The sequence below is a fragment of the Gopherus evgoodei genome, chromosome 23 (genome assembly GCF_007399415.2).
Source record: "Gopherus evgoodei ecotype Sinaloan lineage chromosome 23, rGopEvg1_v1.p, whole genome shotgun sequence".
NCBI lineage: Eukaryota > Metazoa > Chordata > Testudines > Testudinidae > Gopherus > Gopherus evgoodei.
Window position 1 is genome coordinate 11,809,841 of NC_044344.1, and position 27,754 is coordinate 11,837,594.

A 27,754-nucleotide genomic window follows, 5' to 3' on the forward strand; every position below is an offset into this window, starting at 1 on the left:
GTAGCTCAGTGCTGAGGAAGGGATTATAATCTGGGCTTGCTGAGTCTGCTGCTGTTTACAACTCAGCCTCGGTGCCTCAAGTTCCATATGGCAGCTAATCTGGAATTGGGTAACCCCATCGCTGGCTACTGCTTGCCAGCGTGATCGATCTGTTGCTGGTGGCTCCCAGCTGTCTATGTCAACGGAGCACCGTTTCAAGGTATGCATCAGTGTGTCCTTGATGCATTTCTTCTGTCCCTCTTTGTATGCGGTGGCCGACTTTCAGTTTGCCAGACAGAGCCTGCTTTGGCATTCTGGTACCGTACATCCTCAACACACGACCAGCTCAGCAGAACTGTGATACAATAAATGTGGTTTCAGTCTCTGTGGACTGACTCCATTCCAAAACCTTATGACTGGTAACTGTATCCTGCCACGTGATGCAGAGTATGACATGCAGATGTTGTAAATGGAACTTCATCTAGAAACTTAATGTGATGCCTGTAGCAGGTCCAGGTCTCACACCCATACAAGTTGGACAGCACTACCGCTTTATAGACTTGTAACTTGATTTGAAGCTTAATACCATGTTGGTACTGGACTCTGCCTGATCATCTGCCAAATGATGAACTGGCTTTGTTGATATGACTGGTCAGCTCCTTCTCATAGACTCATAGACTCATAGACTCTAGGATTGGAAGGGACCTCGAGAGGTCATCGAGTCCAGTCCCCTGCCCTCATGGCAGGACCAAATACTGTCTAGACCATCCCTAACAGACATTTATCTAACCTACTCTTAAATATCTCCAGCGATGGAGATTCCACAACTTCCCTAGGCAATCTATTCCAGAATAATTCTATTCTCTATAGTAATGTCTTTCGACAAAATACTAACAAGATAGCAGAAGTCTGTAACCCCATTCAGCTGCATGTTGCTGATCGTGGCTTTTGGTTTCATGTAGGATTTCCCTGATGCAGGTTAATCCATGACCTCTCTCTTTTTCAGATTGATTGTCAGCCCGTGACTTTCTGCAGACTCTATAAATCTGTTCGTAATCAATTGTATCTCTTGGCTTTCCACCACTGATCCTGTATGTCTCTAAGCTTAGACTGAATGTCATGATACAGATTCCTGTATATAATAACTGTGCCCACAGGGAACTGGGATGCAAGAATCTGATAGTACCTGGCTCTTAGTCCTTTTCAGCAGGAGTTCTCAAAGCACTTTACAAAGGAGGTCAGTATCATTATCCCCATTTTGCAGATGGGGAAACTGAGGCACAGAGAGGGAAGTAACTTGCCCAAGGCATCCAGCAGACATGTGGCTGAAGGCCTCTTTATGGTGTTTCCAGTTCATCAATCACCAAGAATTATTACTCGTGTTTGCCATTGTCAGTCATTTCTACTGTCTGCTCCAAACTGAAGGCCATCTTTATCCTGAGTTAAAGAAAATCCCCCCCACATGGGATTTATCCCTTAAAATTCATATTAGAGTTGACTGGTTCTTGCTGTGCATAAGCCAATGGCAAAGGCTCCAATGGAATTTTCTCTGGGTGACAAAAAAAGGCTCCTGAGAACATCTGCCATGCAATTTGCTTCTCAGGAGACTTATCCAGAGGATTTTGGTTCCCATGGAGAGTATTTATCAAAGAAAGGCATCTTGGTATTGCTCATGCAATTACTATTAAGTTATCTTCATGGGAGATCAGACATTTCCTTAAACTGCTTCTGAAGCCTGCACTTGATTGATTGAGTGTGAAGCAATGGAAGAAGCTACAAGTATGGCTGAGAACTCTTTTTGTACAGAATATCCCCATGTTAAGTGGTTGCTGGGATTCATGGCCTGTCATCATCCAATTTTTCAGTTCTTAGCCATTTTTACTTTACGAATTACAGCCATGTGATACCATGGCATGTATTGACACCATGCCAAGAGTTCTATACCATTGTGATATCAAAGGTAGCTCAACCAGTCACCACTCTTCTTCTATGGCTAATTTGCATACAACAATGTCCTAAGTGGAGCACAGGAACTGGTCCAAGAGGTGAATATAGCTGGACCACTTGATAATAGTGACCACAATATAATTAAATTTAACATCCCTGTGGTGGGGAAAACACCACAGAAGCTCAGGATGGTAGCATTTAATTTCAGAAAGGGGAACTACACAAAAATTAGGAGGTTAGTTAAACAGAATTTTAAAAGGTACAGCACCAAAAGTGAAAACACTGCAAGCTGCATGGAAACTTTTTAAAGACACCATAGTAGAGGCTCAACTTAAATATCCCCCAAATTAAAAAACATAGTAAGAGAACCAAAAAAAGTGCCACTGTGGTTAAACAACAAAGTAAAAGAAGCAGTAAGAGGTAAAAAGGCATCCTTTAAAAAGTAGAAGTTAAATCATAGTGAGGAAACTAGAAAGGAGCATAAACTCTGGCAAATGAAGTGTAAAAATATAATTAGGCCAAAAAAGAATTTGAAGAACAGCTAGCCACAGACTCAAAAAGTAATAGCAAACAATTTTTTAAGTACATCAGAAGCAGGAAGCCTGCTAAACAACCAGTGGGACCACTGGACGATCGAGATTCTAAAGTAGCACTCAAGGACGATAAGGCCATTGCAGAGAAACTAAATGAATTCTTTGCATCAGTCTTCACGGCTGGGGCTGTGAGGGAGATTCCCAAACTTGAGCCATTCTTTTTAGGTGACAAATATGAGAAACTGTCCCAGATTGAGGTGTCATTAGAGGAGGTTTGGGAACAAATTAATAAACTAAACACTAATAAGTCACCAGGACCAGATGGTATTTACCTAAGAGTTCTGAAGGAACTCAAATATGAAATTGCAGAACTACTAACTGTAGGCTGTAGCCTATCATTTAACCCAGCTTCTGTACCAAATGACTGGAGGATAGCTAATATGACACCAACTTTTTAAAAGGACACCAGAGGTGATCCTGGCAATTACAGGTTGGTAAGCCTTTCTTCAGTATCAGGCAAACCAGTTGAAAGTATAGTAAAGAACAAAATTGTCAGACATATAGATGAACATAATTTTTGGGGGAAGAGTCAACATGGTTTTTGTAAAGGGAAATCATGCCTCACCAATCTACTAGAATTCTTTGAGGGGGTCAACAAGCATGTGGACAAGGGGGATCCAGTGGATATATTGCACTTAGATTTTCAGAAAGCCTTTGACAAGGTCCCTCAGCAAAGGCTCTTAAGCAAAATAAATTGTCATGGGAAAAGAGGGAAGGTCCTCTCATGGATTGGTAACTGCTTAAAAGATAAGAAGCAAAGGGTAGGAATAAATGGTCAGTTTTCAGAATGGAGAGAGTTAAATAATGGTGACCCCAAGGCTCTGTATTGGGCACAGTCCTATTCCACATATTCATAAATGATCTGGAAAAGGAGTAAACAGTGAGGTGGCAAAATTTGCAGATGATACAAAACTACTCAAGATAGTTAAGTCCCAGGCCAACTGCAAAGAGCTACAAAAAATATCTCAAAACTGGGCAATGATAGATGAAATTCAGTGTTGATAAAGGCAAAGTAACCCACATTGAAAAACATAATTCCAACTATACATATAAAATGATGGGGTCTAAATTAGCTGTTACCACTCAGGAAAGAGATCTCGGAGTCATTGTGGATAGTTCTCTGAAAACATCCACTCAATGTGCAGCTGTGTTAGGATATAGATATTCAGGCCTGTCTGTAAAGGCCTGTACTTTAAGAATTTAGGTGTATTCTTATCACTTAGCTAGTTACAGAGGTATAAAAGAGAGAATGAAAATCACTGTCTGCCAGTGTAAGGGCCTTCTCTCACTGTGACAGTCTGGGGCTTGGTTCTTAGGCTAAGGCCGGGGGCGGCTCCAGGCCCCAGCACGCCAAGCACGTGCTTGGGGCGGCATGCCACCTGGTGCGCTCTTCTGGTCACCGGGAAGACAGCAGGCAGGCAGCCTTCAGCTCCGGTGGACCTCCCACAGGTGTGCCTGCAGAGGGTCTGCTGGTCCCGCAGCTTTGGTGGAGCCGCGGGACCAGCAGACCCTCCGCAGGCACGCCTGCAGGAGGTCCACCGGAGCCGCGGGACTGGCGACCGGCAGAGCACCCCCCGTGGCATGCCGCTGTGTTTGGGGCAGCGAAATGTCTAGAGCCGCCCCTGGCTAAGGCCTTCAGCTAAGCAGCAGAGGCAGCCATAAACTGGGAAGTGTCTGGTCACATGCTCACATTCCAAATTAGTCACATGGAAATAAGGTGCTATTGGGCTGTTAGGAATACAGTCCTGTCTTGATATTCCTGTCAGCTCCAGAGAAAGGGAAGAGCCTAGAAGATGTAAAAGGAAACTTAGTTTGATGGGCTCTGTCTGGCAAGAACTCACTTATCAATAGCTGGGGTGTGAAATCCTCATTTCTGTATTGTTCTGTCACTTGTAGTCTCCACTTCCCTATTGTTTGTCTGTATAATCTCTGTCTGGTTCTGTGATTTTCTGTCTGCTGTATAATTAATTTTATTGGGTTTAAACCAATTAAGGTGGTGGGATATAATTGGTTAAATAACTGTGTTACAATATGTTAGGATTGGTTAGTTAAATTTCAGTAAAATGATTGGTTAAGGTATAGCTAAGCAGAACTCAAGTTTTACTACATAGTCTGCAGTCAATCAGGAAGTAATGGGGGAATGGGAACAGGGACTGGGGATGAGGGAATTGGGATCATGTTTTGCTAAGGGGGGTAATGAGAACAGGGAATGGGAACAGGAACAGGGACACAGGCAAGGCTCTGTGGTGTCAGAGCTGGGAAGGGGGACACTAAGGAAGGAAACTGGAATCATGTTTGCCGGAAGTTCACCTCAATAAACATCAAATTGTTTGCACCTTTGGACTTCGGGTATTGTTGCTCTCTGTTCATGCGAGAAGGACCAGGGAAGTGAGAGGGAAGGAATAAGCCCCCTAACAAGCAGCAGGTGAGAAAAGCAAAGAGACTGTTGGGAATCATTAAGAAAAGGATAGATAACAAGACAGAAAATATCTTATTGCCTCTATGTAAATCTATGGTACGCCCACATTTTGAATAATGAGTGTGGATGTGGTCGCCCCATCTCAAAAAAGATAGATTGGAATTGGAAAAGGTTCAGAAAAGGGCAACAAAAATGATTATGGGTCTGGAACAGCTTCCATATGAGGAGAGATTAATAAGACTGGGACTTTTCAGCTTGGAAAAGAGAAACCTAAGGTGGGATATAATAGAGGTCTATAAAATCTTGACTGATGTGGAGAAAGTGAATAAGGAATTGTTATTTATTCCGTCACATAACACAAGAACTAGGGGTCACCAAATGAAATGAATAGGCAGCAGACTTAAAACAATCAAAATGAAGTATTTCTTCACACAACGCACAGTCCACTTGTGGAACTCTTTGCCAGAGGATGTTGTGAAGGCCAAGACCATAACAGGGTTCAAAAAAGAGCTAGATTAGTTCATGGAGCATAGGTCCATCAATGGCTATTAGCCAGGATGGGCAGGGATGGTGTCCCTAGCCTCTGGTTGCCAGAAGCTGGGAATGAGCGACAGGAGATGGATCACTTGATGATTACCTGCTCTGTTCATTCCCTCTGGAGCACCTGGCACTGGCCACTGTCGGCAGACAGGATACTGGCATAAATGGACCACTGGTCTAACCCAGTATGGCCGCTCTTATGTTCTTAAGCTCTCACACTTCCATTGTTTGCTGCGGGTCTCTGATATTCAGCCCTGAGGTTGGAGAATTGTTCTCTCTTTGTTCCATCAGATTCCATTCAGATATTGCTTAGATAGAAACCCTGGGGTTTCCAACCTTTCTTCATTTGCAGACTCCTAAAAATTTTCAAATGGAGGGGCCGGACCCATTTGGAAATCTTAGACATAGTCTGTGGCCTCCCACGGGGCTGCAGACCACAGGCTGAAAACCACTGTTCCATAGGCACCAAGTGCTCTGGGGCTGGATCGGCCCTGTGGATCAGCTCTTTTCCCTCCCCCACCCAGTGCCTCTCACTTGTCAGAGGGCCCTGCCCAGCAGCTCCTCCCCCTCCCTCCCTGCACTTCCTGCCAGATGAAGATCAGCTGTTCAGAGGTGTGCAGGAGGTGCTGGGTGGGAGGAGCGGGGACATGAAGAGTTGGAGGGAGGTATGGGGTGGGGCAGAGTGGGGGCATGAAGAAGCGAGGTGGGGTGGGGGTTTGGGGGAAGGGGCGGAGTGGGGGCCAGACCTGGGAGGGGGTGTTGAGTAGCCCCCGGGAACTATCAAAGTTGGCGCTGGTGCACTGTTCTGTGGGAATGACGGCCTTTCGCTTAGGCATAGTTTGCCAACCCCCATTTGTCCTCAGGCCACAGGTGGAGGGAGAACCACTGACATAAACTGTTCAGAACAATCCCCTCTTCCCCTCCAGCACTTGTGTTCCTGCCCAAATCTCACTGAGCTCGAACCTCCCACAGTGCCGCCTCCTGCTGCCACCCCCAAAGCAGTGATGGGCTCACGCTGGGCACGGCCAGGCGTTTCCTCATCGTGAGAGCCATTTGCCTGGTCAGCAGGGGACGCTGCAGACCCATCCCCTGACTCATCTCAGTCCAGCCCTGGGAAAGCCCTGCACTGACCGGGGACAGGGCTGGGGCAGGACGAGCTGTCCCCAGTCGCTTGGTCCAAGCTCCGATTTCTGGGGGGCGAATGCTGCTCTTCGAGATGCTCCCGCAGCTGTGCCCAGACCACATTGGGGCTGCGGAGCCTGTTTGGGTCGTTGGCTGGGGCTGTCTTGGGATGCCCAGCTGTGACCGAGGGTAGAATTGGGCTCTATGATGCCAGAACTGGCTGTGATAGAGACCTGAGCCGCTCCATGGATGCCTATCTAATGGATACGGGCCCCAGGCCTGATGCCTGATGGTCACCCCCTTCCAGAATCGCTCTTCCCTGGGCAGGGGCCTCCCACCCCACCCCCGGCTTTACCAGCCCCAAAGAGCCCTGTTTGTCTGGTCAGACTGAAATCCCTGTTACCTTTGAACTGTCCCAGGTGCCTGGTAAATATTTGAGGGTAAACCAGCAAAGGGCAGTGACCTGGGGTCAGATCTCTGCATCCCTGGAGCTGGCAGCGAGCCAGGGCCAGCAGGCTGCAGCCTCACTGTGCAGGTGTCTGCAGTCAAGGGGGGGGGGGGGAGTGACAGACCAGCCCTCTCCCCTCCCCCTCTTCCTAATTCCAACTCACTCCATTGTGTTTTCTTCTGTCTCTCTCTCTGTAGGACCCAGCCAGTCAAAATGGATCATACGTCCCTCTCCTGCCCCCATCTGCTCCCTGCACTGGATGGGACATTAATGAGGCACAATGCACCCCTACTGCAGGGATTCATAATGGACCGGGTGTAGGTGACCTGGGGCAGTGGGTATTTCTGTTACCCAACTGATTTGCCCATTACACAAGGAAACCCAGTTCTCCTCCCCCCCCACTCAAGTGCGGGCAAACATGGAAACTGAATTCTCTTCCCAGCCCAACTGGGGCTCCGCTGGCATGTGTGTGCCCATGTGTGAGTGAAAGCCCTCAGCTAGCTGGTAGATCTTTGCACCCCAGGTAATTATTTCATAGCATAAAGCTACCTTAGAATCATAGATTATCAGGGTTGGAAGGGACCTCAGGAGGTCATCTAGTCCAACCCCTGCTCAAAGCAGGACCAGTTCCTAACTAAATCATCCCAGCCAGGGCTTTGTCAAGCCTGACCTTAAAAACCTCTAATGATGGAGATTCTATCACCTCCCTAGGGAACCCATTCACAACCCTCCTAGTGAAATAGTGTTTCTTAATAACCACCCTAAACCTCCCCCACTGCAACTTGAGACCATTACTCCTTGTTCTGTCATCTGTCATTAGCCTTCTTGGCTACAAGGGCACACTATTGACTCATATCCAGCTTCTCATCCACTGTAATCCCTAGGTCCTTTTCTGCACAACTGCTGCCTAGTTATTCGGTCCCTAGTCTGTAGCAATGCATTGAAGTCTTCAGTCCTAAGTGCAGGACTCTGCACTTGTTCTTGTTGAACCTCATCAGATTTCTTTTGGCCCAAACCTCTAATTTGTCTAGGACCCTCTGTATCCTATCCCTACCCTCCAGCATATCTACCACTCCTCCCAGTATAGTGTCATCTGGCAAACTTTCTGAGGATGCAGTCCATGCCATCCTCCAGATCATTAATAAAGCTATTGAACAAAACTGGCCCCAGAACCGACCCTTGGCACACTCCGCCTGATACCAGCTGCCAACTAGACATGGAGCCTGTACCTATTGGGTGTCTGGGAAGTGGGCAGGTGAAGCCCGCCCACTGCTAAAGGATCCTCCCCCAGCCTAAGGGGAGGAACCACAGGGCCACAGAACCCACTGAGTGCGGGGGACAACTAAGAAAAGTACAGGGACAGGAGTGAGGTCAAAGGGTCAGAAGGAGGGAACCTAACGGGGACACCAAGCAGAGAACCCCGGACAGCGCCCACTGCTCCTCGAAGGCGTCAAGGGAGCCAGTGGACGCCGCCCAGAGGAACTCCGCCCGGATGCGTGATCGGACCATGGAGCGGAAGCACATGGAGCCTGTATCTATTGGGTGTCTGGGAAGTGGGCGGGCAAAGCCCGCCCACTGCTAAAGGATCCCCCCCCAGCCTAAGGGGAGGACCCACAGGACCACAGAACCCACTGAGTTCGGGGGACAACTAATAGAAGAACAGGGACAGGAGTGAGGTCAAAGGGTCATAAGAAGGGAACCTGACGGGGACACCAAGCAGAGAACCCCGGACAGCGCCCACTGCTCCTCGAAGGCGTCAAGGGAGCCAGTGGACGCCGCCCAGAGGAACTCCGCCCGGATGCGTGATTGGACCATGGAGCGGAAGCACATGGAGCCTGTAGCAGGGTCCTATTGGCATCCAGCGGGGGTGGGCGGGCGAAGCCCGCCCACTTCTAAAGGGCCTCCCCCAGCCTAAGGGGAGGACCCACAGGTCTGGGACACCAAATAATTACGGGGGACAACTAATGAAAAAAAACAGGATCGGGAGTGAGGTCATAGGGCTAAACGAAGGGAACCTGACGGGGACACCGAGCAGAGAACCCCGGACAACGCCCACTGCTCCTCGAAGGCGTCAAGGGAGCCAGTGGACGCCGCCCAGAGGAACTCAGCCCGGATGCGTGATTGGACCATGGAGCGGAAGCACATGGAGCCTGTAGCAGGGTAGTTACCTGCTCCTGCCCTGAAGGGTTTAAAAAGCAGTTCTGGAGAGGGCTGCAGCTCTAAAAGCTGGACTGATTGGGGAAGCAGCTGCAGTTGGGCCATGCCCCAATCAGGCCACAGCTGGCCTGTATAAAAAGGCTCTGAGTCAGGAACCAAACAGTCTTGCACTGCCTGTAGAGGGAGAAGGGCTTGGCTTGGCTACAGAGAGCTAGAGACAGGGTACCTGAATGGAGCAGAGCTAGGGAAAGGCAGAGGAGCTGGGGAGGCTCCAGCCTGGAAAGCCTCAGGCTGTGGCCTAGAATAAGGCCAGGACAGGTAGTAGGGCTACAGAGGGGTAGCCAAGGGTAGGCAAAGGCAGCAGTTCCAAACCCAACCTTGCCGGTGATGAATGGAGTTGTCATTAACAGATAGTTAAGGGTTAATAGAATAGGAGTACTTTGTCTGTTTTGACTGTAAATGGTTAACAAGTTCAGTGAGCCTGGCTGTCACCTGACCAGAGGACCAATCAGGGGACAGGATACTTTCAGATCTTGAGAGAGGGAAGTTTTTGTGTGTGCTGTTAGTGTTTGGTGGTTGTTCTCTCTGGGTTCTGAGAGTGACCAGACGTGCAACCAGGTTTCTCTCCAATATCCCTGATACAGGCTCTTATGTACTCAGAATAGTAAGTACTAGGTAGATAAGGTGAGTTAGGCTTATGTTTGTTTTCTTTATTTGCAAATGTGTATTTGGCTGGAAGGAGTTCAAATTTGTATTTTGCTGAAAGGATTTTAATTTGTACTTGTATACTTAGGCTGGGAGGGTGTTCCCAGTGTCTATAGCTGACAGATCCTGTAACATATTCCATCTTGAATTTACAAAGATAATTTTTACTGTTTTTTCTTTCTTTAACTAAAAATTTTTCTTGTTTAAGAACCTGATTTTTTTTTTTATTCTGATGAGACCCCAGGGGACTGGGTCTGGATTCACCAGGGAATTGATGGGGAGAAAGGCTAATTTCTCTCTCTATTAGGATTACTTTCTCTCTCAGGGAGAGTCTGGGAGGGGGAGAGAGAAGGAGAGGGGAAGGTGCATTTTCCTCTCTGTTTTGAGATTCAAGGAGTTTGAATCACAGTGATCTTCCAGGGTAACCCAGGGAGGGGAAGCCTGGGAGAGGCAACGGTGAGGAAAGGGGTTTACTTTCCTTGTGTTAAGATCCAGAGGGACTGGGTCTTGGGGTTCCCCGGGCAAGGTTTTGGGGGGACCAGAGTGTACCAGGCACTGGAATTCCTGGTTGGTGGCAGCGCTACAAGTACTAGGCTGGTAATTGAGCTTAGAGGAATTCATGCTGGTACCCCATCTTTTGGACGCTAAGGTTCAGAGTGGGGAATTATACCATGACAATGCTATTCACGTAGCTGAAGTTACATATCTTAGATCGATACCGCCCCCACAGTGTAGACCAGCCCAGAGTCGATTGAAGTTGGAGCAGAGCAGTTTGGAAATGTCAAAGTTACACTCAGGACTCTCAGTTTGTCAGACCACTCTGTTTTTTTAGCACAGCGCTCTGCTGATACCCCCCAAATAGTGTGAGCCCCATGCAAGACACAAACTATCTTATTTATACAGATAAAAGGGCGAGCACTTAACAAAATAACAAAGGAAGCAGAATCTGATACGTTTACCTGGGCTAGGCATGCATATCTTATTTCCTTACTAATTATTACCGATCTTCTGTTAATGTTTTGCCATTAACACCACTGTTTATGCCTAATGTTTCTTTTCCTGGCACCTGTATTTCAGCATTTATTATTTCTGCTTAAAGGTACATACAAATTTTTTTTAATCCATTCTTATTTTTACAATATAATTCATTTTACTTTCACAGAGAGAAGCAGAGGAAAATTTGGAGAAGTACTGCAGTGGGCTAAGAAGACCAAGACCTTAGATAAAGGGACACCTGGCTTGTGCAGAGGGAAGGCAGAAAGCCCCCACAAGCTGAACGGCAGAAGAGGGAAGTAGCCTAGGGAAAGGAACCGTCAGTTCACGTGGTTTACCGCTATCCCTGGGCTGGGACCCGGAGTAGAGAGTGGGCCTGGCTCCCTCCCTCTCTACTCTTCCCCTCTAGGACACTAGTGGGGCAGCTAATATCCCAGTTCAGGGGCAAGAAACGGTGTCCTGAGCTCTCCCCCTCCAAGAAGAGAGAGCGTGAGACCCATCATAGTAGTGCTGGCAATTTTCCACATTACAAAAAAAATTCAACCCAAGGCAGAGCCTGAGCATGGAAATTTCATCCCTGGCCGTCCCAGTGCGGGAATGTTAGAAGCGATCGTGAATGGGGTTTTCATGCGACGTATTCAGCAACCCCAATGTTCTTCTCATTTGCATTGCAGTAGTGGGGGCACTGCCAGAACCCACTTGAACGAACTCATTTCTCAGCAAGCTCCTCCCCCCTGCTTCTGCCAGGGCTTTCCCAGCATCCCGGCTACTGCACCACCACCCACCCCCAGAGGGGTCCCACCCCCTGCCGGCTAACCAATGCAAGGGGCCTCCTGGCTCGTCTGACCCTTTGCCAGGCAGCATCCTCTGACTCCAGCTGCAAGAACCTGTCAGAGCCTTGAATCCAGCAGCTGGGGGCGGTGGGTAAATATATTCCTGGCTGCGTCCCCAGCCCCAGCCAGAGACCTGACACGACCCTTGTTTACCCCAGATCAAAGCGAAGCTCCGGCTCCAGAGTCTGTATCTGGGCAGAGCAGGCTGGTCTCCAGCACAGAGCAGGGGAGAGAGGGAGGAAGAAGGACCCAGAGGGGGGTGACGTGTGTGTGTCCCCTTGTGCCTGCCCGTCTGCCTGCACCCCAGGAATGGGGGCCCCAGTAACCTGCCTGCTGCTCCTCCTGCACCTCACAGCTGGGACGTCTGCAGAGCTGTAAGCCCTGTCCTTGTCTGTCTGTCTGTCGTGGTGGGCGGTGCGGGGTGAGGGTTGGAAGCAGCCGCGGGCACCGATGAGGCGGCTGCTTGGTCCGAAACTGACGGGACAGGTCTGTTCTCCCCTGGGAGCTCAGTCCCTGAGGCTGGGTCCCTCCTGGGCCCCCCTGGTCCTGCCCCTCCCAGCGGCAGGGGTGGTTGGCTCTGCTTAAGGCAGTGGCTTGGGGCCCAGGAGAGCTGGGGTCAGTGCCCGGCTCTGCCACAGACGCCCTGTGCACCCCCAGCCAGACACCGACCCTCTGAGCCTCACTCCCCTGTACCATGGGGTGATGATCCTCTGCGGCCACCTGCTCCCGTCAGTCTGTCACCTCCTTGGGCCACAGGCTGTCTCAGTGCTGGGTTTACAATGGTGCCAGTGGCACCATGGAGACAGACCATGCTCAGACAGGGCCTCTTCCTGCTCTGCTTGCACTGTGCCCTGAGATTCCGCCAACCTGCTGGTTCTCCCCCCACTGCCCACCACTGGCTCCTTTCAGCTTGCCCACTGGACAGCTGAGTGCTCCTCTCCACCTCCTGGCCTCACCCCTGGCCGGACCCCAGTGCACCTCTGGCTCTGGGCAGTCTCTGCTTCCCACCACCTGTGGGGCCTCACCTGTCTCCCTGGAGCTGAGCCACCTGGGACAGGTGCAGAAGCCTGGCCAGGCTCGGACAGTTGGGGGCAGGAGGTGGAGAATGCAGAGGGGGAGGGAGTTGACTGGTTCCCTCCAAGCAAGTGGGTCCTGAGGGAGCCCAGCCGGGGCAGGCGCTGGCCTGGCTGCACCACTCCCAAGGGGACAGAGTATTCCTGGCCCTGGGACCAGCCCTGGCTGCACTGCCGGCTCAGCCCAGCAGACACAATTGCCTCCCAGAGAGCTGGTGAGTGCAACCGGGAGGCAGGGCTTGAGGGAATGGGTCTCTGGAGTGCGTGAGGGGGCAGGGAAGATATCTGGGTTTTGGGGCATTAGGGAGTGGGGACTCTGTGTGGGGTGCTTGGCAGTTGTCATGAGTCTGTGGGCAGAGGGGTGCTGGGCAGGGGTGATGGTGTGCAGGGTGCTGTACATTTGTGGCAGGGTCCGGGGGGGGCAGCGCTGGGCACAGTGGGTCCGGGGGGCTCTCGCCATAGGGAATTTGGGGAGGTGTTCCAGTGTGGGGGGATATGTGGCATGGCATGGGGCATGCTGGCAGCACAGGGCTGGGCAGACCATTGTGTGTCTGCCGCTTCGTAAATGGTGCCCTTGCACTGGGCTGAGTGGAGCAGAGCCACCCCTGCCATGCCATTGCCCCTGGCTGGCCCCTCACTCTGGGGACCGACCCCCCGCGCCATGTTCCATAGCGCCTATAGGGGCCCACAGATATGTTTGGCGCTGGGCCCAGTTAATCCAGCCCTGCCTCTCTCTGCCTGTGGGTCTGTCCAGCCCCAGTGCAGGGGGCCAGGCTGGGCTGGGCCTCTAGGCACCAGTGCCATAGAACAGTAATTACCGACGATCCCAGCGCATTAAACGAATGTCTCAGCAGAACCAGGCAGTGCCCCCAAGGTGCAAACGCCGAAGGGTTCCTGCGAGGGCGGGCGGAGGCCCCGGGGGGCAGACTGGGCTGGGGTGGGGGTGGGGCTGTATCTAAGCCGGTTACTGGCCACAAAGGGCTCAGGTGCTCAGCACAGCCCCAGGCTGACCAGCCCCCGCTGACATGCACAGGGGTCTCTGCTCACTCTCAGCGCCACTAGCTGCCCCTTTCTGGGCAGACCGAGAGGCCGGGGATGGACGGGGACTGAGCCCCTCTCTGAGCCCCCTGGGCCCTTCCAGCTCCACGGGAGGCAGGCTGGGGCAGGGGATGTAGCCGGGGGGCCTTGCCCTGCTCCCGCCATATGGTTAGAGAAATGAATCAGCTTCCAGATCCGTCAACCCAGCTCTGTCCCAGCAGGGGGGACACTCAGAAATCAAGAGTCACCCCCGGTCCTGGGGGAGGCTCTGGGCTGTCCCCTCCCCCACTGCCCCGGTGCTTTCCCCTCCCCAGGCACTATGTGGTGGTGAGCCCAGCTGAGCTCTATCACCCGCACACGGGGACGGTGTCAGTTCATCTCAGCGACCTCAATGAGACCGTCCGGGTGAACGTCCGGCTGGAGAGGGGGGATGGGCCCAGTGCTATCACCCTGCTGGAGAGAGAGGTCCGGGAGCCCCGTCTGCACGAGAACGTGCGCTTCCAGGTAAGCCCCCGCCCGCAGCCATCGGCACGGCCCCGGGCACTGGCCATGGGCACAGAGCCCGTCAGCCCCGGGTCTGCAGCCCCAGCCCAGCCTCAGGCCCCGGGCACAGCAGGGCTCAGGGGACTGGCCATAGACCCGTGGCTGACGGGCCCCGTGCCCGCAGCCCCAGCCCAGCCTCAGGCCCTGGGCACAGCAGGGTTCAGCGGACTGGCCATGGGCACGGAGCTGGTCACTCAATAGGCAGCTGTAGCCACAGAACTTGAGCCCATCCCTCAGCAGGGACAGGCAGGAGGGAGTGCCCTGGTTTCCAACTCCATCGAGCGCCCCAGGTTCATGCTCCCTCCCATTCAGGGCCCCCAGGCTGCGGATGGGGGTTCCTGTGTTTGGGGGAGTGGGTACAAGGACTCACAAACACCACTGCCCCCCCACGTGATAGCAGGTCTGCGCCACGACTGGCCCATTACCGGCCGCTGTGGCCTTGCTGGGGTCCCCGTGTGCAGGTTCCAGCCCCGTCCGGGGGGCAGCAGGAAGTGGCAGAGCTGCACGTCTCGATCCGGGGAGATGCCTGGCAGTTCTCTGAGCGGAAGAAAGTGCTGCTGCGGGCGCTGCAGCCCGGGACCTTTGTGCAGACGGACAAGGCCGTCTACAAGCCGGGACAGACAGGTGAGAGAGCAGGAGCTGCTGGAGGGAGTTTCCTGGGGCCCCAGGCCCTTTGGAAGGACTCCCGGGCTCTGGGGCTGGGCTGGGGGCCTAGCGAGGGATTCGGGACTCTCACTTCTAGGCCCCTGTCTGCACCCAGCCCAAGGGGAGAAGAGGCCCAAAGCCTGAGGCCTGTTTGGGGGCCTGTATGGAACCAAGTGGGGGTCTCATCCTGTCCTTGCCGATGGCACAGACATTGCAGGGGGCACCGATCGGCCTCCCCGAGCAGCCTCTGGCCACGCAGGGCAGGGCCGTGGCTCATTGGCAGAGGGCAGCGGGGGGAAGCTGGCGCTGCGCTGCCCGGGCTGGGCGCATTCTGCGGGTTCACAGAGGCCGTCAGTGCCCAGGGCGTCTGGCTGGCACCTTCCCCAGCTGGGAATTCACTCAGACAAACCGAGCCGGGGCTGATTCCCGCCTCTGCCTCTGCTCCTTTCCAGTGAAGTTTCGAATCGTCAGTTTGGACAAAGACTTCGTTCCCAGTACCCGGAAGGTGAGAGCAGGGACTGGGGGAATGGGGGCAGGGTAACAGGGCCCTGGAGCACTGGACACGTTAGGTTTGTCTACACCAGGCAGGCCGTTCATCCGGTTTGAAATCGGACAGTCCTCTTCATGGGTGGTTTGCCCCCGTCCAGTGCATGCTTGTCTCTGGTATTGGATGGGGGATGCCATTTGGCAGAGCCCAATGCTCTGCCCCTGCTGGTGTGAACTCACACACACTGAGTGTGTGAGGTCACGCCAGCGGGGACAGGCCCAATCCTGGAAGTACCAGAATCTCCGGTATTCTGGGAATGCCTCAGCCGCCACACTGGTCTACACTGCTGCAGGGGGCGAGTCTCCCAGGGCAGGTAACAGATTTGCAGTAGCAGGGCTTGTGCTGGCCTGCTGAAAACAGCCATGTGGAGCAGCCCCCTGGGTTTCAGAGCCTAGTGCCTTGGGCACTGGCCTCTGTTGGTTGCAGGCTCTTCACTGCGCAGAGAGAGTTGATTGCACATTGCATGGAGCTGGAATGAAGGTGCTGGGCATCCACTGGCTTTAGTGCAGTCTGTGATTGGCTGTGGATGACAGCGCCCTCCCTCCCCCCCTTCAGCCTAACCGTGCTGTGCGCTCTGCGTGAGGTGGCAGAATCGGGCCCAGTGTGGAAATACAGATTGACAGCTCCCCTCCCAGCCACCTCACCCAGGCACTGGCTGCAACGCAGATCCCCAGCCCTTAGACTGCCCCTTGACAGAGACCCCAGCATCTCGCCCTGATCCTCCACGCACAGACCAGCCACCTACTGCCCTGTACCGCCTCCGCAGGGAGGGGAGGGGCCCATGGGAGGTGCGAGGGCTCCAGCCTCATGGGCTCCACTTCCTGTCCCTGCTTTCTTGGTCACCCCCGCTGCTGTCCACATGATCCCCCATGGCCCCAGAGACACCCCGGCCCTGGGGAGGTCACAGGCAGACCCGGGGGCAGTGATGGGTGTTTCCTGTCGCTCTAACCAGCCATCTCCTGTCTGTTTGCTTTGCAGCTGCCCCTGGTGACCGTGCAGGTCAGTCTGTGCCTCTCCAGCCGCCTCCTCTTTCTGTCTGGCTCATCCGAGGGCACTCGGGGGTGTTCAGTCATGGGGATCCTAGAGGAGTCTGGGCTGTGACCACAGTGTCCAGCAATCCAGCCCTAGACCCCTCTGCCCTGCTGTGGGGGTGCAAAGGGTCCCAGAGCACAGGGCGTTTCTGGGCTGGGCCCCATGGGGGGCAGGGAGGGGACATTTGTGCCATTGGAGTACGTCCTCCCCACCCTGCGTTTGCAGCGTCTGGGGCTGTCTATCCAGGAGGCAGGTGGGTCTGAGCCTGGCTGGGATCCCTGTCTGAGTCGCTCACCCCAAATGTTCCCAGCCCCCGAACTCTGGGTCAGGCAGTGACATGATCAGGCCAGTGGGCAGTTCAGCAGAGAGCTCCCTTGGGAGCCTGATGGGGGGAGGGAGGGTCTCTGGGAGAGGCAGGGGCAGAGGGTAGGGGTGGAGGATTGGGGAGGCTGCGTGGGGGGAGGGGGACAGGGAACACACCCACAGAGGCCTAGCACTGAGATGGAAACGGTCCCTACGGTGAGTTCCCTGGGCTTTGTCCAGGCTGAAGATGGGGTGTCCCTCAGGAACCTGTTCCCCACAGGGGCGGTGCCCTCAGGTCAGGGCTGAGGGGTGCTGGCAGGGGCCCCTTTTCCCAGAGACTGCCCGGCGGTGCCTGCTCCAGACTAAGGAGAAGGATTTGAGCCTCCGGGCGTCGATCCAGCCCCCGTTGGCAGCACGAGGCACTCGGGGGCTGCTGGGGACAAGCCGTGTGTGGGGGCAGCAGCTGAGCAGGGCGTGTCCATGTGCCAGGATCCCAGCGGGAACCGCATCGCCCAGTGGCGAGATGTGACTCCGCAGCAGGGCATCGTGGATCTGTCCCTCCCGCTGTCTGCAGAGCCGGCCCTGGGGACGTACACCATCGAGGCGCAGGGGACGAGGCACTCGTTCAGCGTGCAGGAATATGGTGCGCAGCGGGGCCCAGGCCAGCAACCGAGGTCACGGCTCCGGCACGTGTCCCCCACCTCCATCTCTGATCCTCCTGGAGCACAAGTGGCTCTTCACACACACACACACACACTTCCCAGAGTTGGTGTTGCTGGGAGCGGGAGGGAAATGTCAGCGGCCCCCTCTCCATCCTCCCCTCCATAAACCTCCTCTGTCTCCAGCGGGGAGTGGGAGAGAACAGCGCTGATGTCTCCCTTGAAACAGCTGCCACCTACCCCCACCCTTGCCCCAGACACCTGCCCCTGTCCCCCCAACTGCCTCCCTCCCCCCGCTTCCCCACACATGCTGCCCCTGAGCCCCCACCACCTGCTCCCATCTTTCCCCTGCTGGCCAACCCCCCATTCCACAAGCAGGAGGGAAAAAGCAGGCACCCCCTAAATTCCCGCCCCACCTGGTGGCCCATCCCAGCATTGCACATTCACCCGGCCCCAACACACGCTCCCCTTCTGGGGCTTCTGGGCCTCGGAGCCACCCAGCCAGCTCCTGTCAGTGCCCCAGGACGGCCCAGACCCTGAGGGACAGGGGTGAATTTGGCCCTGTCTGGCCAGGCTGCCTGGCAGGGGGCTGCTGGGGACGAGGTCCCAGCTGAACACCAGCTCCCCAAAGGGAACAGCCCGGACCTTATCAGCCAGGAGAAATGCCCACATCCACTGGGCCCCTGTGGTCCCTGGCACATCCTTGCTCTCTGCCCCACATGGTGCCTGGCACGTCCTTGCTCTGAGGTCCACATTGCCCCTGGTCCAGACCTCAGCTCGGGTGACCATACATCCCATTTTAGCCAGGACAGTACTTCTTTTTTAAGCCCTGTCCCACTGTCCCGACTTTTTTTGGAAAAAGTGGGCCTTTGTCCTATTTGCTCTTGCCAACTTGATCTGTGGGGGTCAGAGGAACATGGGAGGGGGCGAGCAGCGATGCCAGCCCCAAGTGGGGGGCAGGCAGGACATGAGCAATCAATGACGCCAGCCCCAGCCTTCGGGAAATATGCTCACCCTACTTCATATGTGCGTTGCTGCCAGCCCCACACGGGGGCATGGGGGGCTCAGGCCAGCCCCATGTGGTGTCCCATTTTCCCTTTGGGAAATACGGTCAGCCTGGCTCTGGCCCATGTCGTCCCTGGCGCTGCCCTGCCCTTGACCATTGGGGCCAGGCAGTGGGGGACAGAGGCTGTTTTTCAGCTTTACTGTCAGTGGGGTTGAAAAGGCTCCTGCTGCCTGGGGTTGCCAACTTTCCACTCGCACAAAACTGAACACCCTTTCCCCGCCCCCTGCCCTGCCCCTCCCCAAGGCACTACCCCTGCCCCCTCCGTCCTGCCTCCCTCTGTCATTCGCTCTCCCCACCCTCACTCACTAGCTCATTTTCACTGAGCTGGCTCAGGGATTGGGGTGCAGGGGGTGTGAGGACTCTGGCATGGGGCCAGAAAGGAAGGGTTCAGGGTGTGGGAGGGGACTCCAGGCTGGGGCAGGGGGTTAGGGTGTAGGGGCAGTGAGGGCTCTAGCTGGGGGTGGGGGCTCTGGTGTGGAGCCAGGGATGAGGGGTTTGGGGTGCAGGAGGGTGCTCTGGGATGGGATCGAGGGGTTTGGAGGGCCGGAGGGGGATCAGGGCTGGGGCTGGGGTGGGGGTTAGGGTGTAGGGGCAGTGAGGGCTCCAGCTGGGGGTGGGGGCTCTGGTGTGGAGCCAGGGATGAGGGGTTTGGGGTGCAGGAGGGTGCTCTGGGATGGGATCGAGGGGTTTGGAGGGCCGGAGGGGGATCAGGGCTGGGGCTCGGGTGGGGGTTAGGGTGTAGGGGCAGTGAGGGCTCCAGCTGGGGGTGGGGGCTCTGGTGTGGAGCCAGGGATGAGGGGTTTGGGGTGCAGGAGGGTGCTCTGGGATGGGATCGAGGAGTTTGGAGGGCCGGAGGGGGATCAGGGCTGGGGTGGGGGTTAGGGTGCAGAAGGTGGCTCAGGGGTGCAGGCTCTGGGTGTTGCTTATGTCAAGCAGCTCCTGGAAGCAGCAGCATGTCCCCCCTCCAGCTCGCAGCCACGGTTCCCAGCCAGTGGGAGCTGTGAGGGGCAGCGCTTGGGTCGGGGGTGGTGTGCGGAGCCCCTTGGCTGCCGCTATGGGTAGGAGTCGGTGTGGGGATATGTCGCTGCTTCTGGGAGCAGCACGTAGCCACAGCACACAGGGATCCTGCCTTAGCCCCACTGCGCTGCTGAGCGGACTTTTAACAGCCCGGTCTGTGGTGCCAGCCGGAGCCGCCAGGGTCCCTTTTCGACCAGGCGTTCCAGTCGAAAACCTGACACCAGGCAACCCTACTGCTGCAGCCTGCAGCCTCTTCCCAGCCCTGCTCCATTTCTGGGCCCTTCCCCTTCCCGCCCGGCTGGCAGGTTGGTGGGGGGCTGCACGACCCAGGGACAAGCTCCAAGGCCGAGGATTGCGATGAAACCCCCGAGCCGGGGCTGCGGGTCGGTTTCACCTCATCCCTCTCTGCCCCCCAGTGCTGCCCAAGTTCGAAGTGACCCTGGAGCTGCCCCCCGTGGTGACGGTGCTGGATGAGACGCTCCTGCTGCGGGTGTGTGGCCGGTGAGTGTGAAAGCAGCCCTGCCAGGCCGATAAAGGGGGGGCTGGTACTGCCCTAGGCCTGGCTCCCCTCCCCTGCCCCCCAGGCCATGATCTGGCCTGCCCCTTGCCTGCCTGCGCCCCCCTCTGCCCCATGCTAATGGCCAGACAGGGCTCCATGGGGCTCTCACTCCCACCCACACGACCAGCCCCACCCCAGCAGGGACCCCCCGATGGGCAGGCAGTTTGCCCCCTCCCTCCCACTTACCCTCTCCCTCCCCTCTGCTAAACAGATACACCTATGGGAAGCCTGTCCTGGGGAAGGTCCAAGCCAGCCTATGTCGGGAGGAACAACCAGTATATTACGGGTTCCGTCTTCATGCCAAGCGAACCGGAGCTCTGTGCACAGAGCTTACTGGCCAGGTGAATGTGACTGGGGAGGGGGCAGGTACATGACATGCTGCTGGAGGAGGCTCCTCTCCATGTTTTTCCTTACACTGGCCAGAGGGGGACTGTGATCTGTTGTGATGATGTTGGTGACATTGGTGTAAAGCTGGTGTAAGTGCAGACGAATCTGGCCCTGGATCCTTCAGGGTCCTGCATCTGGCAGGCTGGGGGTGGTGACATAAGAAAAGCCAGACTGGGTCAGACCAAAGGTCCATCCAGCCCAGTATCCTGTCTACTGACAGTGGTCAGTACCAGGTGCCCCAGAGGGAATGAACAGAGCAGAGAATCATCAAGTGATCCATCCCCTGTTGCCCATTCCCAGCTTCTGGCAAACGGAGGCTAGGGACACCATCCCTGCCAACAACCATTGATGGACCTATCCTCCATGAATTTATCTAGTTCTTTTTTGAATCTTGTTAGAGTCTGGGCCTTCACAACATCCTCTGGCAAAGAGTTCCACAGGTTGACTGTGCATTGTGTGAAGAAATACTCCTTGTATTTCTTTTAAACCTGCTGCCTATTAATTGCATTTGGTGACCCCCTAGTTCTTGTGTTATGAGAAGGAGTAGATAACACTTCCTTATTTACTTTCTCCACACTGGTCATGATTTTATAGACCTCTATCATATACCCCCATTAGCCATCTCTTTTCCAAGATGAAAAGTCCCAGTCTTATTAATCTCTCCTCATATGGCAGCCGTTCCATACCCCTAATCATTGTTGTTTCCCTTTTTCTGAACCTCTTCCAATTCCAATCTATCTTTTTTGAGATGGGACGACTGCATCTGCACGCAGTATTCAAGATGTGGCCATACCTTGGATTTATATAAAGACAGAAAATATCATATTGCCTCATAATCTATCCCTGTGTTAATGATTCCCAATGTTCTGTTTGCCTTTTTGACCTTCCACTGCACATTGAGTGGATGTTTTTAGAGAACTATCCACAATGACTCCAACATCTCTCTCTTGAGTTGTAACAGCTAATTTAGACCCCACCATTTTATATGTTTAGTTGGGATCTGTGTTCCCTGTAAACTGCAAGAGATGAGAATTAAGTGCCACCCAGCTAATGAGCTGAGCAGCCAGCAGCATGTGTTCAGGTGCCTTTCCCCCCATTTTGCTCCATCCTGAAGCTGCTCCCGGGAGCCGAGACCCTCCTGCTCGCTGTGCAGAGCAGCGGGGTGGGTGCTGATGTCATGGTGTCCCCCTTCCCCTTCACCCCATCTCTGCAAAACAGGGCAGAGGGGACAGCCTGGCTCAGGAGGACTGGGTTCATAGAAACATAGAATATCAGGGTTGGGAGGGACCTCAGGAGGTCATCTACTCCAGCCCCCTGCTCAAAGCAGGACCAACCCCAACTAAATCATCCCAGCCAGGGCTTTGTCAAGCTGGGCCTTAAAAACCTCTGAGGAAGGAGAATCCACCACCTCCCTAGGGAACCCATTCCAGTGCTTCACCACCTTCCTAGTGAAATAGTGGAGGATGAAACCATTACTCCTTGTTCTGTCATCTGCCACCAGAGAGAACAGCTGAGCTCCATCCTTTTTGGAACCCCCCTTTCTGGTAGTTGAAGGCTGCTCTCAAATCCCCCTCACTCTTCTCTTCTGCAGACTAAATAAGCCCAGTTCCCTCAGCATTTCCTTAAGTCATGTGCTCCAGCCCCCTAATCATTTTCGTTGGCCTCCGCTGGAATCTCTCCAATTTGTCCACATCCCTTCTGTACTAGGGGGACCAAAACTGGACGCAATACTACAGATGTAGCCTCACCAGTGCCGAATAGAGGGGAATGATCACGTCCCTCGATCTGCTGGCAATGCTCCTACTAAAACAGCCCAATATGCTGTTGGCCTTCTTGGCAACAAGGGCACACTGCTGTCATGATATAATTCTCCACTCTGAATCTTAGCATCCAAAAGATGGGGTACCAACATGAATTCCTCTAAGCTCAATTACCAGCCTAGTACTTGTAGCGCTGCCACCAACCAGGAATTCCAGTGCCTGGTACACTCTGGTCCCCCCAAGACCTTGCCCAGGGAACCCCAAGACCCAGTCCCTCTGGATCTTAACACAAGGAAAGTAAACCCTTTCCCTCACCGTTGCCTCTCCCAGGCTTCCCCTCCCTGGATTACCCTGGAAGATCACTGTGATTCAAACTCCTTGAATCCTAAACAGAGAGGAAAATGCACCTTCCCCCCTCCTTCTCCCTCCCCCTCCCATACTCTCCCTGAGAGAGACAGTAATCCTAACACAGAGAGAAATTAGCCTCTCTCTCCCCATTCCCTCCTTTCTCCCCACCAATTCCCTGGTGAATTCAGACCCTGTCCCTTGGGGTCTCACACCAGAATAAAAAAAAAACAATCAGGTTCTTAAACAAGAAACTTTTAATTAAAGAGGAAAAACAGTAAAAATTATCTTTGTAAATTTAAAATGGAATAGGTACAGGGTCTTTCAGCTATAGACACTGGGAATACCCTCCCAGCCTAAGTATACAAGTACAAATTAAAATCCTTTCAGCAAAATACAAATTTGAACTCCTTCCAGCCAAATACACATTTGCAAATAAAGAAAACAAACATAAGCCTAACTCGCCTTATCTACCTAGTATTCACTATTCTGAACTTATAAGAGCCTGTATCGGAGAGATTGGAGAGAAACCTGGTTGCACGTCTGGTCCCTCTGAGCCCCCAGAGAACAACCACCAAACACTAACAGCACACACACAAACTTCCCTCCCTCAAGATTTGAAGGTATCCTGTCCCCTGATTGGTCCTCTGGTCAGCTGACAGCCAGGCTCACTGATTTTGTTAACCCTTTACAGGCAAAAGATGTAAAGTACTTCTGTTCTATTAACTCCTACTATCTGTTTATGACAACTCCTGACTCATATCCAGCTTCTCGTCCACTGTAACCCCTGGTCCTTTTCTGCAGAACCTCTGCTTAGCCAGTCAGTCCCCAGCCAGTGGCATAGCCAGGTTCTAAGAGCAGGGGAAGCAAACATAAAAAAGGTGTCCCCCTTGGCTCTTTCTCTGGCCACGCCTCCTTGGCTCTTCCTCTGGCCGTTCCATGCCCCCCACCCTTGGCTGGCTCCTCCAGCAGGCCAAGCTTCAGAGCAAAGCGTGGGCCCTGCCCGCTGATGCCATGGTAACCCCTAACTAAGGTGCCATTTTTGGGAAAATGTGCTGAGGGGAAGCGGCTGCTTCCCTTGCACCCTCCCTAGCTACACATGGGACTCTTCCTTCCTAAGTGCAGGACTCTGCACTTGTCCTTGTTGAATCTCATCTGATTTCTTTTGGCCCAATCCTCTAATTTGTCTAGGTCACTCTGGACCCTATCCCTACCCTCTAGTGTATCTACCTCTCCCCCCAGCTTAGTGTCATCTGTGAACTTGCTGAGGGTGTAATCCATCCCATCATCCAGATCATTAATAAAGATGTTGAACAAAACTAGCCCCAGGACCGACCGCTTGGTACCGGCTGCCAGCTAGACATCGAGCCATTGATCACTACCCATTGAGCCTGACAATCTAGCCAGCTTTCTTTCCACCTTATAGTCCATTCATCCAGCCCATACTTCTTTAACTTGCTGGCAGGAATACTGTGGGAAACCGTATCAAAATATTTGCTAAAGTCAAGATATATCGGGTCCACCGCTTTCCCCATATCCACAGAGCCAGTTATCAGGTTGGTTAGCTGCTGCCCTCTGAATGGTGAGTGGCTGAGTGCCTTTCTTAAAGAGACAGTGAGGGCACTGTTTCTCAGATTTCCCCAGTAGCCAGCTCACAGAGTCTCTGTCTCTCTCTCCCTCCCCATGCCCAGGTACCCCATCTCTGCAGAGCTGGGGAGGGGAGACAACAGGGCTCAGGACAGAGCAGGAGAGCTTTCAGTGAGTGTTTTAAGAGACAGTGCACGGCTTTCCCCAGCAGCCAGCACCCACACTGTCTGTGTCACAGAAACGCAGTCTCTGTCACACACAGCATCTGTCACACACACACTCTGTCACACTCACCTCCCAACACATACTTGTATTATTGTTGCTACCTCTTGGTACTTCCTGTAATGCGCATATATTCTCTGTAATTTTATTATTTGATAGTCTGTTATCTTAGTGTTTTGACTGGTCTATGCATTTCATAATTTTTATTTCTCTTACTTGCATAATTAAATTTAAGTGTATTGAGTTCTAAAATTCCTAACCTGTCCTGGCTGGAGTAATTATTCCTATGGTAACTTTTTAAAAATATATATTAGATCTAGGTTATTTGTTTCTACTAGTGGTGCACATAGGCACATACCTCAATACACATAACAAAATTTATTCCGCACATGGATGGAAAAAATTAGAGGGAACATTGGTTGGGATTAGGTTTTCCAATGTGCATTACTTTGCATTTATCAACTGTGACAAAGTTCCTCCTCTACCTTGGTGGTTCCTGCGCTTATTGGCAGATTTTCTCACCTCAGTGATCTTCCCTACAGTCTGGATCAACTCCTCCTGTGTCTGATCAGGAGTTGGGAGGTTTGGGGGGAACCCAGGCCCACCCTCTACTCCGGGTTCCAGGCCAGGGCCCTGTGGATTGCAGCTGTCTATAGTGCCTCTTTTGTAACAGCTGCATGACAGCTACAACTCCCTGGGCTACTTCCCCATGGCCTCCTCCAAACACCTTCTTTATCCTCACCACAGGATCTTCCTCCTGGTATCTGATAACACTTGTACTCCTTAGTCCTCCAGCAGCACAGCCTTTCACTCTCAGCTCCTTGTGCCTCTTGCTCCCAACTCCTCACACACCCTTCCTCTCCTCTGGCTCCTCCTCACCTGACTGGAGTGAGCTCCCTTTTAACCCCAGGTGCCTTGATTAACCTGCCTTGATTGGCTGCAGGTGATCTAATCAGCCTGTCTGTCTTAATTGGTTCTAGCAGGTTCCTGATTACTCTAGTGCAGCCCCTGCTCTGGTCACTCAGGGAACAGAAAACTACTCATCCAGTGACCAGTATATTTGCCCTCTGCCAGACTCCTGTACCCCACTGGTCTGGGTCTGTCACACAACATTAAATTTAACCTGCCATTTCGTTGCCCAGTAACCCAGTTTTGAGAGATCTTTTTGTAGCTCTTTCAAGTCTGCCTGAGATGTAACTATCTTGAGTAGTTTTGTATCATCTGCAATTTTTGCCATCTCACTGTTTACCCCTTTTTCCAGATCATTTATGAATATGTTAAATAGGACTGGTCCAAGTACAGAGCCTTGGGGGATACCACTATTTACCTCTCTTCATTCTGAAAACCTACCATTTATTCCTACCCTTTGTTTCCTATCTTTTAGCCAGTTACCAATCAATGAGAGGACCTTCCCTCTTATCCCATGACAGCTTACTTTGATTAAGAGCCTTTGGTGAGGGACCTTATCAAAGCTTTTCTGAAAATATAAATACACTATATCCACTGGATCCCCCTTGTCCACATGCCTGTTGTCCCCCTCAAGGAATTCTAATAGATTGGTGAGGCACGATTTCCCTTTACAAAAACTACGTTGACTCTTCCCCACGAATTATGTTCATCTATGTGTCTGACAATTTTGTTCTGTACTGTAGTTTCAACCAGTTTGCCCAGTACTGAAGTCAGGCTTACTAGCCTGTAATTGCTGAGATCACCTCTGGTGCCCGTTTAAAAAATTGGCGTGACATTAGCTATCCTCCAGTTATTTGGTATAGAAGCTGATTTAAAGGACAGGTTACAAACCATAGTTAATAGTTCCGCAATTTCACATTTGAGTCCTTTCAGAACTCTTGGGTGAATGCCATCTGGTTCTGGTGACTTGTTACTGTTAAGTTTATCAATTAATTCCAAAACCTCCTCTAGTGACAATTCCTCAGATTTGTCACCTACAAAGGATAGCTCAGGTTTGGGAATCTCCCTCACATCCTCAGCTGTGAAGACCGATGCAAAGAATTCATTTAGTTTCTCCGCAATGGCCTTATCATCCTTGAGTGCTCCTTCAGCATTTCGGTTGTCCAGTAGCCCCACTGGTTATTTAGCAGGCTTCCTGCTTCTGATGTACTTAAACAAATTTTTGCTTTTACTTTTTGAGTCTATGGCAAGCTGTTCTTCAAATTCTTTTTTGGCCTTTCTAATTATATTTTCACACTTCATTTGCCAGAGTTTATGCTCCTTTCTAATTTCCTCACTAGGATTTAACTTCCTTTTTTTTTTTTTTAAAGGATGCTTTTTTACCTCTCACTGCTTCTTTTACTTTGTTGTTTAGTCACAGTGACACTTTTTTGGTTCTCTTACTATGTTTTTTTAATTTGGGGGATACATTTAAATTGAGTGTCTTTAAAAGTATGGTGTCTTTAAAAAGTTTCCATGCAGCTTGCAGGGTTTTCACTTATGGCACTGTACCTTTTAATTTCTGTTTAATGAACTTCCTTATTTTTTGTGTAGTTCTCCTTTCTGAAATTACATGCTACCATGCTGGGCTGCTGTGGTGTTTTCCCCATCACATGGATGTTAAATTTAATTATATTGTGATCACTGTTACCAAGCGGTCCAGCTATATTCACCTCTTGGACCAGATCCTGTGCTCCACTTAGAACTAAATCAAGAATTGCCTCTCTTCTTGTGTATTCCAGGGCTAGCTGCTCCAAGAAGCAGTCATTTAAGGTGTCAAAAAACTTTCTCTCTCCATCCCTTCCTGAGGTGATATGAACTCCGTCAATATGGGGATAGTTGAAATCCCCCATTATTATTGAGTTTTTATTTTTATAGCCTCTCTAACCTCCCTGAGCATTTTGCAGTCACTATCACCATCGTAGTCAGGTGGTCAGTAATATATCCCTACTGCTATAATCTTATTAGAGCATGGAATTACTATCCATAGAGATTCTGGTACTATTTGGTTCATTTAAGATTTTTACTTCATTTGATTCTACGCTTTCTTTCACATATAGTGCCACTCCACCATCAGCACGACCTATTCTGTCCTTCCGGTGTATTTTGTATCCTGGTATTACTGTGTCCCATTGGTTATCCTCATTCCACCAAGTTTCTGTATGTCTATTATATCGATATCCTCATTTAATACGAGGCACTCTAGTTCACCCAGCTTATTATTTAGACTTCTAGCATTGGTATATAAGCACTTTAAAAACTTATCACTTTTTAGCTGTCTGCCATT

At 52.4% G+C, this 27,754-nt stretch overlaps 1 protein-coding gene across 2 annotated transcripts in view; it reads left to right on the forward strand.

Moving 5' to 3' along the window:
- Positions 1-11,857: 11,857 nt before the first annotated feature.
- Positions 11,858-27,754, forward strand: part of LOC115639006 (alpha-2-macroglobulin-like protein 1) — a 59,125-nt gene continuing 43,228 nt past the window's right edge. For both annotated transcript variants that reach the window (XR_003997563.1, XM_030541247.1), the window contains exons 1-8: positions 11,858-12,110; positions 14,162-14,351; positions 14,852-15,014; positions 15,488-15,540; positions 16,561-16,581; positions 17,407-17,560; positions 20,076-20,160; positions 20,430-20,559. Coding sequence is in view for 1 of the 2 variants with exons in the window: in XM_030541247.1 (XP_030397107.1) it covers positions 12,046-12,110; positions 14,162-14,351; positions 14,852-15,014; positions 15,488-15,540; positions 16,561-16,581; positions 17,407-17,560; positions 20,076-20,160; positions 20,430-20,559 (861 nt within the window). In the remaining variant the exon portion in view is untranslated. The remainder of the gene's footprint in view (positions 12,111-14,161; positions 14,352-14,851; positions 15,015-15,487; positions 15,541-16,560; positions 16,582-17,406; positions 17,561-20,075; positions 20,161-20,429; positions 20,560-27,754) is intronic.